Source organism: Phaethon lepturus, unplaced genomic scaffold, assembly GCF_000687285.1.
Source record: "Phaethon lepturus isolate BGI_N335 unplaced genomic scaffold, ASM68728v1 scaffold51524, whole genome shotgun sequence".
Classification (NCBI taxonomy): domain Eukaryota; kingdom Metazoa; phylum Chordata; class Aves; order Phaethontiformes; family Phaethontidae; genus Phaethon; species Phaethon lepturus.
Window position 1 is genome coordinate 5,950 of NW_010536528.1, and position 12,641 is coordinate 18,590.

General features: G+C 36.2%; 1 protein-coding gene across 1 annotated transcript; it reads right to left on the bottom strand.

The window, feature by feature from the left end:
* Window positions 1-3,393: 3,393 nt before the first annotated feature.
* On the bottom strand, window positions 3,394-10,896 carry OCIAD1 (OCIA domain containing 1; the record flags this gene model as incomplete). The annotated part of the gene is made up of 4 exons (XM_010286180.1): window positions 3,394-3,837; window positions 6,775-6,924; window positions 8,274-8,482; window positions 10,734-10,896. Coding segments are annotated over 4 exons (560 nt in total), but the record flags the coding sequence as incomplete, so codon positions are not given.
* Window positions 10,897-12,641: the final 1,745 nt, after the last annotated feature.

A 12,641-nucleotide genomic window follows, 5' to 3' on the forward strand; every position in this document is an offset into this window, starting at 1 on the left:
TTGGGATTCTAAACATGCCTGCTAATTTGGGGAGAAGACAAAAAAATTCAAGACCAGGATTTTTGGTAGAGATTTACCAGCTGTTCAAGAGCTGAGGCAAATTTTCACAACGCATTCTGTGTGTTCACACATGTTAGTAACAACTGACTTGAGGATAATGCTACTAGCGTCTTTAAGCTGACCACGCAACTGCTTATTTTTAAGAGTTTTAGGAAATTGTGAAAGCAGTTACTTCAAAGGTTTTTTTAGAAACATTCATGGTGAAGCATTCAGACTCATTTCCTGGTGTTTGATTTAAGGTATAAGAATTAATTTTTTGTATATAGTTACAATTTATTTTGAGGAATAAAAGAAAAAAGTACTTAGCTTTACAATAAACATTGAGTTAATTCAAATTTATTCATGAACATAGAGGTATGATGGCCCATAGGATGACTTCAAGTCTTTTTTAGTACCACTGTCTTTGTGGTTAGGTCAGATTGTAAACGTACCCAACTGGAAATACAAATGGTAATGCAAAGTGAAATTCTTACTATGATTTTTGACGAGTAATGAGTGTCCTATATTCCAGGAAAACAGTTGGCCTAGTTAACGAATTAAGGAAAATATGGTGTGTATTAGCTGCAAATACATGTAAACGTAAAACAAGCGGGTCTGCCATGCTTTCTTCACACATTCACCATTCTTACTAGTTTTATCTAGACACATGGCTTTCAGCGACAATATCGCTGCCATCAGCTCCAAGACAGAGATTCAGTTTAAATGCCCCCCCCCGCCCCCCCAAGTAACGCAAATGCAGTATGAGGAAGCGACTCATGGTTAACTGGGTAGCTGCTATGAAATCACAAGACTGGAAAAAAACCCACTCTGAAACAAGGTGGTACTAATGGAAGATGTGGAGGAAAAGGGAAGACAACTGAATTCCTACAGCTATTTAGTGAATCGGGGGTTTAAAACACACATTGCCACAGCAAACTGAATGTGACCCAATGTAGACAAAATACCAGTTTTCAATACCCTGTCAATTTAACAGCTATGATTGTGAACACTCCTGTACGTAATAGTTATGAAGGATGTGACAGAAAACCAAAGAATTTTAAATTGTTTGATGGTAAACCCAACTTGTTCCCAAGTACAAAAAAGGCTATGTCCTCCGAGAGGTATTAACTAGAATGCAACAAATTGAAAACATTATATTCAATTTAGAAATCTTACGTATACACATTACCTTTAGCAGACACATTAAACCTTTGAAGCAACATTAATTATATATACCTTTTATTTTCTCCTCTAAGAAAGGGAAAAAAATTCTAATACAGTTTATATAAAACACTGTGTTTGCCCACCTAAAAGATTAATTTGAGGCATGACGCTTTGAAGGAAGCCTAATTTTCAGATCATGGGCTTCTGATAATCATATGAACTATGATAATCACATTAACTGCTAATTATCAGCTACCAGCATACAAAATGAGCATTCTCCAGACATTATAGTCATAGGAGGCATTACCTCCTCAGCACTTAAATGGCACAGGGTTAAATACTCGGTTTTCTGTGGCTGTTCTGCACCAGTAGGTCCGCAGTTAGTCTTCTGTCAGGAAGACGAACTAACAGACGACGAGGCGTACACAAGACGACAAAATACCCACAGCAGTGCATATGCAACAGTCAGTGCTGACAGAACAGATTCAAGTGTGCAGCATAACAATGCCCGGAGAAGGGCCAGAAACAGGAGTGTAGGGCCTTCAACCCGGCCCAGGGTTCCAGTGTGTTATTAAGTACTTTCTTACACAGAAGTAAGTTTTCTGGCACAACTGTAACTTTCACAGTGAGAGAAAAATATTTGAGAAATAGAGGGAGTCTCACATTTCAGTGCAGTATCCACACTGCAGAGGTATGTATATGAACTCATAGACTCGGAGTCTGAGATGACCTTCTAGTATAAGCATGCATTAAGATTCCTGGGAAAAACAAAAGTTACTGTACCCTTATGTTCTTTTGCTTGAGAAAATCCAGTATTAGCCCAAATCCATCAAAATAATTTAAAAAAAAGTATTTTTATTGGCAAGCTTATTGTTCAATAGTTTGTCTCTTATAGGTGCTGCTATTTCCTCAATGCCGTAAGCCTGCTCCTACGTCTTCTCACCTGGAAACTTCTCATTCATCTAAAATTTTAATTCATCCAAAAAAACCCACCATTTCTTCTTTTTACAGATGGAAAACCACCACCCCCATAGGAATTTGCTCCAGTTTTATCATCTAAATCTTCTCCTTCCTGTTACTTGCGTAACTCATGAATAAAGAAGTGTGAATATTTTCATGATAAAACTAATCAGCTTTGGAATAGTGCACTAAAACACACAGCAATATCACTCTGTCAGAGTATGTGTATTTTCAGAGTTCTCTCATCATGGCCACGAGAAGCGTTCTCTAGAGTTAAATATTTGATACAACTTCAAGATTATCTGATTAGCACATTCCTTTTTTTAGAAGATCAGCTTTTCTGATTTTTCGTGTTTTGACTATCATCAGTAGTATTTGGCTCTTTAAGCATTCTCATCTTCCCCCCGCCCCCGCTTTTTTCCTCCTCATTTCAGCTGATTGCTCTGTACCCCCTCAAAATAACTTTCTCATTCGTGCTGCTCTGCTGCTAGTCCGCTAAATCAATCAGATCTTTGAGAATTTTCATCTTTGTAGGTAAGTTATTTTTCGTCTCCCACAAGGATGTCAGGGATGCTTTTGTGCTATCAACTTCACCATGGTTTTGGCTCACCTATATCCAAAAAGCAAAAATAAACACAATGCTGTCAGATGAAACAGCACAGGCAAGAATATGAGAATACCTAATGGAAGACAACACTTTGATTGAGACAGAGCAGGCGATGCAAACATCAGGAAATACTCTTCAGTAGTTTTGCCAATGTAGCTCTTTTCTTACACATAGTAATAACGCAAAATTCCATTGATCAGGATCTTTTCTCCATAAACATGGGTGTTTTGTCATGACAGGCGCAAACTGAGAAATGAGGCTAAATACAGAAAACCTGGTATTAACAGTCATCATTCAAACTTTTACCAAAGTTTGTCAGGTTTAACCTTCTGCACTTAAATATAGCTATTTTAAATATCTGCAGTTTCATTCAATCATTTTCTTCTGAAATGACTGTCTCGAAAGACCCAGTGTGGGCAAGTCAGAATATCGGTCTAAAAATATAGCTGGCACCATGAAACAGTTTTGAAAAGCAGTTAAGTATGCTTAGTTATGTGTTTGGTTAGCTTCCTCAGCCCTTTTTCCCTGAACAGTTCACAGTATTATTTCAAATATTACTAACCAAGCTTGATAACAATGTAAGGTTTCCAGCATATCACTTTCAGACAAAACAAAGTGAGAGGTGAGTTCTACAGGTAACTTTTAATGCAAGTCTTGAAAATTTGAGAAGATTCTGATGTTTTTCCCTTCCCAATACATGTGATTGCATTTATTTACATACATTTTTACCTTTTGCTATATGTTTGTATTATTTATTGCCAGTTACCCTTTTCATTCTTAAACAATAGCACAAATGGTTTATAGTCATGACACCTCACAATAGCCTTGCTTGCCATTTATGCAAAATCAAAAAAAATTAAGCCTAAATACTTTCTTTTTTAAAATCTTCTGGCAAGTTGGGATTTGCTCCTCACTTATTAATAGCTGTGCTTGGCAGAACACACCAAAGGTGCCGATACTCCTGACAAATCTAGATGAATTTCAAGTTAGCTGACGGGAGAGAATTTTCTTCAGTTCTTCATTTGGCTCTTACTCATCCCAGGTATCTCCATATTTATTTACTTTAACTAAAGAAAAGAAAAAAAGAAGTAGTCACATATGACTTTATTTAACTGCAAAAGTTTATCTTGTACAGTGACAAAAAGTATGACGAAATGCATTATCGTTTAAAGTGGTGAGTGGGGAAAGCATTAGTCACAGCACAACAGACATCTAATTAAAGCTACTTTTGAATAAATGGGGAGAAGAGTTTGTTAATCATTATTCTTTAATGAATTAATATTCAGTCAAGAGGCCTACTGTGCTAATCCCTGCTCCACAGAATTTGTAATTACTTTGAAACAAATGTAACGTGGATGAAACAAAGACAATTGGAGGAAACAGGCAGGGAATGTTACAATAAATAATGTGGCTACATAATCTAGTTACGTGCACAATTGGATGGATTCAGGATAGTTAAAAACACGTTCAAAGACAAATAAACAAAATTCAGTAATCCCTACTAGGAAACTACTCAGCCATTATTATTTGGCCACTTCCTTTAGCATAGGAGTGAGTCAGAGAATAAAAAACCCAGGGTACTGGTCTTAACAGATTTATTCAGGAGCATATCGTGCGTAACTGAACAATGACCAGAATGTGGAAAGATGCTCTCCCGAAAGCAAGCTGCAAAGCAGTCTGTAACTGACTGCCATCACTGACGGGGAAAGGCTGGATCTACACAATCCAGTATGAACGCTGACACTAGTCAGGCACCCCTTTATAAATCTACCTGCAGGTTAATTACTAAGCCCACTGTTTATTAATACCTATCTGCAGTAGAACCAGCAGAACAGAGCAGAATGTACAGTCCCTGTTTCAGTGAGATGTCAGCAAACTTAGCATAATGCTCTGACAAATCTCTTTTAAGCTGACTGATATTGCAGCAAGGCACAATGAGAAGCGCTCTCAAAGTACAATTTGACTTCCATTTCTATTAACAGTGGCAGCTGAGCAGGCTGCGCTCATTCTCTGGAAAATGGTCCTGTCCAGATCACTGTGCAGATGCATATATTTGTACGGCTACAAAGAAAGGAGAAGGCACCAGCAGATGGAAGTTAGGGCCTGCTTAAAACTGGTTTAAACATGGTTTGTTTTCCCTTATGTCTTTGCAACCGGGGGCAAAAACCACTGTGTCCTGTTTGCTAGTCCAGTTCCTACAACACAGAGATAGGAGGAGGAACAGAGGGACAATGACTCGGGACGTATGAATAGGCATACAGCAAGTAACATCTCCAGTGTGACACAAAAAGCTAAATCAGCTCTTAGACCGCAACATCACTAGAATCCTGGAACTGTAGATTTAAATGTACTTCCACTTGTAAAACGTTTCTGAACTTTTGTATCTCTCCTTACTCTTTTACCCTAAAAATACAAGAGATACTCCTAAGTTTATTTACAAATCTCATGCACTGCTCAGTGTAGTTCTATTCTCAAAGCCTGAGTACCACCCTCCAATAGAACACAGAAATATAATAGGGTGCAATATTTGATCAACATTGTATAGAGGTCTTTTATAGATCTCAAATAACTAAAAACAAAATAATTCATGCATATTCTTATTTCACAGCCACAAGGTTTGCCATGGAATATGGCAAGGTTTGCAAAATGTTGCTTAAGATTTCTGTGTACAGTTTTCAAGTGACATTTTAGCAGGCATGATGGTGTTGGATTGATGGTTGGACTTGATGATCTTAAAGGTCTTTTCCAACCTTAATGATTCTGTGATTTCTAGCCTTTCTATTATGGAGAAATATCTTGAAAAAGAAACGCGTAAATCAATGAAGTGTTAGCTGATGGAATTTAGAAGCAATCTGAAACTACAGTTTTCAGTAATTTTTTAACGTCTCACATGGCATAGTCACATGATAAGAGAAAACGGCTTTCATCCTTGAAATAACAGATTTAAATCGTTACCCAATAATTGTTTATAATTTTTATTTCAAGACTGTGCAGATCTGTCTAAAGACATGATCTGGAGAAAGTAATTCACAAGCATGAAATAGATGGGACCCTCTTAAGCAACGCTGTTGCCAAGCTTACTATTACAGCTTCAGAACTTTTTGCATTAATATACTATTCTACTTATTACCACCTGTTATGCCTAATAGGAGACATTAGCTATTCCTACAAATCTTGTAGCAACGTGATTGACAAGACTGGACACTGCATACAAACCCAAATGATTCACGCTGATTAGTCCAACAGTGTGTTAAATGGTAAAACATTCCTCTTGGTAACATCATTTTCACCGATGTCACACTACATAAAAAGTTCTAGAGCAACCAACTACGAACCGTTTCACTATCTACTTTTCAGAAAATTGATTGAGTAAAAAAGTTGACTGAATGGCATCTTATTCTTCAGGACATTGCATTCTTATTTTACTGTGTAAACTTTTGGTTTTTACTGTGAAAACAAATCCCAATATTGCTGCCAAATACTGTTTCCTTCCTTTGAGTTTTAATGCAGAAAATGAGCCTCTACAAACAATGCCTCTATAGAAATCCTCTAATTCCACATGAAACAATTCATAAAAATAAATACCCCCCCTTCAAAACCATCAACCATGTGCTCTATTTTGAGAGAACAATGCTATCTAAAACATACACCCCCTTCCACTGCTAAAATGCCTCAGTACAGCTCTGAGCTCAGAGAATTCTTTGTTGAAAGAGGTTGCTCGATATATTCAATAAACCAAAAGTTATGAGATTTTCAGTCTGGCACCAAGCAATATGGCTGGAGAAGAGGAACTGGAGTGTGCTATTGGAAGATCGATATTTTTTTTAAAAAGAGTTAATTTGAAATATGAAACTACAGACCACACCACATATGAGATACCTGCAGATACTGTAAAAATTAATTGCTAAAAGGGTAAGCAGAATTAAGCCTTGGGTTTGTAACCGTATTTAACATTATTGCCAATATTTGAATTTACTACATATTTCTATAAATCAGTGTATTACCTTCCTTAACTGGTTTTTCCTGTGAAAACTTGCTTGGAGTTTCTGGCTTTGGTGGTAGCATTACCTCATACGTCTCTCTGTGTTTATTCCTTAATTCCTCATATGTGATGCCTTTTTTTTTACGACTTTCTTCTGGAATTGGAGCAGGATCTGAAAGCAAAACAAATGCCAAAATACTAGAAATGGCATCCCACACCAAAACTTGGTTACAACCTATTCTAGAATGCCAGTTAATTACAGCTCAATCCCAAATGAAAAGGAGTATGACAGCTGCAATTCTAAATGCAACTGAGAATGTATCTGGTCTTTAATTAATCCATTCCTTTTATCCTTTTCATTTTGTCAAGCTGCTTTGGAAGATTGGCAGTTAACTCCTTTTCTTCCAATGGAAATCCTAACAACCACGTGGTAGCTGATGCATAAAATAGTTCTGGTCACTCTATGGAAAATTTACGATAATCATACATTTGATACATCTATGATTTCTGAAGAGAAATTTAGGTGAAGCTCAAGGGTTTGCCTTCAGGCTTTAAGTTTTGCTTCAAAGAATTAGGACTACATCCACCATAAGTCACCTGGTAAACATTTTATCCTTTTATCTACATTTATAATGCAGAATCTTGGTTCTGTAATTAAGATTCTACCAACTATTGGTATTTGTGATGAAGAGTAATTACAATTTCCTCAACACTTTTACATCTGATACTTTTATGTAAGTAAAACTGAGTTGCATGAAAGGGCTTTTTTGTGAAATAAAACCTTTTCCACAAAGGAGTTAAAAAATCCAAACTAATACAAAGTACAAAACTGCATTTGACAGTGACTTCTTCCTTTGTGTACCAGAAAGACCTGAATTCAGAATCGTGTGTTTCTCCTGCAATAGCTGAGGACAGAGTTCATACTGGAAGGAGGGGAACAGCTGCACAGAACAGTACTTGAAAACCATTTTAGCTCTCTGTGAGAAAATCACCTGTTCCTGGACAGAACACAATATGCATTCAGTTCTCAGAAGATTTAAATGTTTGTCCCATTATAAAAAACAGTTTAATGTCACTGAATTATGGCAGCGTACAGTTACAGCACCCCTGTTGGTAAAAACAAAAGAACCTCAGACAGGCTAGCAGACAAATGGTAGAAACTACGGTTTGTTTAGCGCAGTGAAAGGATGGCATATTCACCTTAATTTCAGTTAAAAAGAACTTCAAGACAGGCTGAGTTTTTTTGCAGATTTAGTTTCACAACAGAATAAACCTTGTAAGTTAATTTACGATCTTTACTTGCAATTAGAGCTACAAAACATGAAAAAGCCCTGAATTTAGTTTACAGCTAGAACACCAAATAATACATATATTTACCTTCAAGCTGTTTCCTTCAAAAGCACTATATTGTACCATGTATGTTTGCATGGGATGAAAATATATCGTTTAGTAAGAGAAGTATCTAAGAGAAAGGCAAGAGACACTGTACTCCAAACTTATAAATATTAAGACAAAACACACCTTCAACAGTGTAATCAGTAATTCCTGTAGGTGAGGATTCATTCAGGGAAGCACTGAATGGAACAGGTTCATAACTGGAGAGGGCTCTATCTGTTGAACTATAATCATCTGAATAGCTGGAAGAAAGTGGGAATCCAGCTCTTGGAGAAGAAGATTCAGTAAATGACTGAGAAGGCATGTCCGAAAATTCAGATTTCCGACTGGAACGGCTGAAAAATAATATAATTACACATTAAATACAGAAATACTAAAGTTAAAAATGGAACTATAAGAGTAACAATATATGCAGTCTCTTATTTTAAATGGTTTAGTTTCCAACACGAGAAACTTGCTGGAAACTTTAAAAAATAAAAAAAAAAAGGAGAGTGATAAAAAAAAAAAAAAAAAGGTGTTTTTCCCAACACTGTTCCCTTCCTCCCAGAAACTTCTCTCATACCTGAAAATCTCTAGAACAGAACACAAGACAAAAGAGACAAAGTATTTTGCACTTTACAAGACAAAAATGACAATCCCTTCCCCCAGGGAGTCTTCAGACAGAAAAAACGCATCAGTCACAAATAGTACAGGGCGTGGCCATGTAACTAGTGGTAGCATGAACTAGTTATTTTAAAGGCCTTTTGGAAAGAATTATCATTTTAAAACCCTTCATCATTAGAAGCTGCTGTAACTGAACAATACCAAACAACAGAAGAAAAGGAGAAAGAATCTTGGGGAAATGAAATTATGAAGGTTTATTGAGTTGGTGAATTACTTATTCAGCAGAAACATTAATGAATTTTCTCTTAAGACAGAAAGATAAGATCATACAAAGAATACTCTGGAAGCTGATGCCTGATATTCTAAAGCATTCGCTATGTACTCGGAATGGTCCTGCAAACCACTCCGCAGCAACAAGTCTCTCTATCAAGAATGCCACCACTTGCTGCCACTAGAATGTCTCTGGAGTATTTACTCAATTTTTACTTCAAATTTCTGCTTAGCTTTGCTGTACTTTTAGTTTAATATGAAAACATTTGCAATTAGTCTTTGTTTTATTACATAATAAATAATAAACATCCATAATAAACAATCTCATAATAAACATAAATAAATCTCATAACAAACATACAGAGCTAAGCTATTTTATTGCCTCAACCATATTTTTAAAGTACATGCAAACACAGCTTTAAAGAACTATCTAATCTTTTAGGTCCCTACCTATTTTTAACTGCAAATCAGAATTACCAAAATACATTAATTACTAGATGTATAATGACCATGAAAATGTAATGCTTTCAGTTGCTGGCCTAAAAGGGTAGTATGTACGGACAAGAATGCAATTTGAATGTGTTTAGATTAATCATTCAATCAGGGAAAAAAGTGGCATTTATGACTTAAGAAATAAAATAGATTTTACAGAGAGAAAAGAATGGGCAACTAAAGGTTGAAGGGCCTTACTGGTGCAGCAGATAATGGCATTTAAACAGGTTCTCACTTAGAGTAAACACAGTTAATGAATCATGACAATTTCTTACTAAAAACTGCAGGGCGGTGAAGGGACCAGTCCAGCTTCATTTCAGCTGAGTTTATACAGTAAATATATAAAGTGGCAATTCCTAAAATTATATTTGATGCCATAAAAATGTGAACGTTTCAGAACAAAGGTAAATCTTGCAGACATAACTGTCGTAAATCTAAATTTATAAACTAATTAATAATCAAGTCCTTTAGAAATATTTAACAAATCTTAGCACATATATAGCAGGGCTACTCCTCACTGTCCAAACACTATTATCCCAGTTTTGAATCCAAGGTTTAAGTGAGATATTCTGTAAGTAGTTTCCAATTAAAAATTACTTGAGGTAAAAAACATTCTGGAACAAAACAGGAAATAGTTTTTAAGAACCTGATGAGTTTCTCATATGTACAGCATAATGCTGTTACAGATGTAAAGGACTTAAACAAACAGCAGTAAATTTGACCACCATGCTTCTTCCTGCACTGATATTGTTTACTGAGCTCTTTCCTTTGATAAACACTGAAATCATTTCCACCTTCTTCCTACTTCAGTCAAACTAAACTATGGGAAAAACTTCCAGAACATAACACTATTTTATTTCAGTCAACTTAGTTTACTTCTAAACTAAGTAGGCAACTTCTGCTGTCACACTACTGTAAGTAAATTCCATGGGAAAAAAACATTTAATTTACAAGGAATAAATTTTGCTTAGTAAAATGTTTCTTTTTCTACTCCTTAAAGCGATCAGTTGTATGCAAGGAGCTCAAAATGCATGTTTTATAGCTGGCCAACTGCTACAGATACAGCTTCCTGAAAGTGGTAGATTTGGGGTAATAGGGGAAAAGAGGGAATGTGCAGCTCTGAAGGCCTTTGAAAGCTGCAAATGTAGCCATGATCTGTTAGTGTTTAAAATGTCCTATTCAAGAATAAGTTTTAAATTTAAAAGAGAATTAAATTCTTACTTATGTGAACTATGTCTCTGAGCTTGTCGTAGAACATCTCCTATTGGGGAATCCTTCAGTTTCTTAAATTTCTCACTACAGATTGGCAAGTAGGATATCTTTCCAGCCAGGTATCCACACATTCCAGCAACTTTTTTAAAAGAAAAAAAGACAGTTTTATATGCTGTAGCATAACATTCAGCACAGTTTTAAAATCATAATGTCAAATAAATTATACAGTATCTTGAATAAAAGAAAAAAACCCAGCAGTTTAGATCTAAACCAAAACCATGCAGTAATCACACCTCTGCTTCTTCCGCAGACAAAGGGTACTACAAACAAATGCAACAGCTGAACAGAGACATAGAGCAATGACTTGGACATTGCATGAGCAACAGATGATTACAGCTACTACTTGAAAGGTGACAAAACAAGGAAAATAATTACATCCAGTTTTCCCAAGGTCCAGAAATAGCAATTAACTACCAAAGATGATAAACTAGTCAGTAATGAACAAAGGAGTAAATTCTGCTAATTTATTCCATCAGAACAGTCAGATCTTGAAAAGGCTTTCACTAGTATGAATAGAAGGCTAAATAAACTCAGAATTAGGCTCAGTATCTTCTGAAGAGGATTCTATGATATGCTTGCTGGAGGGCAAACAACTGAATTAGCTGAACCCTCTCAATCTCTAGGCAAACGCTTTCAATTTTGTGCATGAGATACTTTCATCTGCTAGACAAGACATAAGAATAAACGATCATGATAGTTAATTCTGGGCTTAAAACTGATGACTTCCATCACGTAGCTCCAAGTTTTATGAGTGGGTCAGAGCATGAAGGTTTCAATGGCAATTCACAGTTTTGCTGTTGACTTTGCAGGAAAAAAGGCCTAGATCCTTCTTTCATATGCAGAGAGTATTTTCTAAATACAAAGACTAAAGACACTCAATTGTCTTTAAGTCAGGAAAGAGTTAATTACCAGTGACATTAATTCTCTGAGGTCCTCACACTACAGATTACATCGCCTGGGAATCAATATAGAAGGGGATTTTACACTACCCTGCTGTACTGGTACTAAAATTATTATTCCTGTTCTAATGTCTGTATTTTCAAAAGAAGGTTAAAAATCCTTTTCCAAGGGAAAAGAGAAAACCAGCCACAACTAATGAGTGAAGTTTACAGATGAAAAATGTAAGAGTTTACCTATTTAGCAGGTCAAAAACATTGGAAGACACCTCAAATGCTACAAATACATGCAAAGGGAAAAAAATTACAAGCCCCTAAAAGGAAAAATGGGCCAACAAGAATTCAAACTAAGTATTTTGCAAAATAAAGATAAGCAGCAAAGCTGATTAATCTTTGGCATAAATTACAAAGAGAAAGTCTCTTTTTCTTGAAGCCTTCCGGTCAAGAAAAATGGAAGCATCTCTCCGGAAGATGTTTTACCCAAAGTAATTACTGGCTAAAATATTTGGTTCCTCTTATTACAGCCAGATGAGCCACATTTTCAAAGTTAGCACATTAAATTAGATATTGTTGCTTTCTGCTTCTTATGTATGTACTGTGACAAGACCTTAAAAAAGCTGATCAGAGATAGATAAAAGAGGCCAGGTCCCACTGCAGGCTAACATGAAGTAGGACATATGGATCTTGCCCCTCTTTGCCAAAGAGGGACAGAGGACCAATAGCTCTGTGCTACGTCAAAGGGGATGCTGGCAATGCAGAGTATCAGTCATGACTAACTACAAGTTCCTTTAAATTGTCAGAGTGCCTAGAAGACTACTGAGAAACGTTATGAGTAATTCCCACAGGCAGAAGAACATCCTGGAATCTGAAAAACCCTATCTAGAAGATGAAACACCTCTCAACTTCCAGATAAAACCAAGAGGGGCAAAGCAGAGAATCACAGAATCACAGAATCACTAGG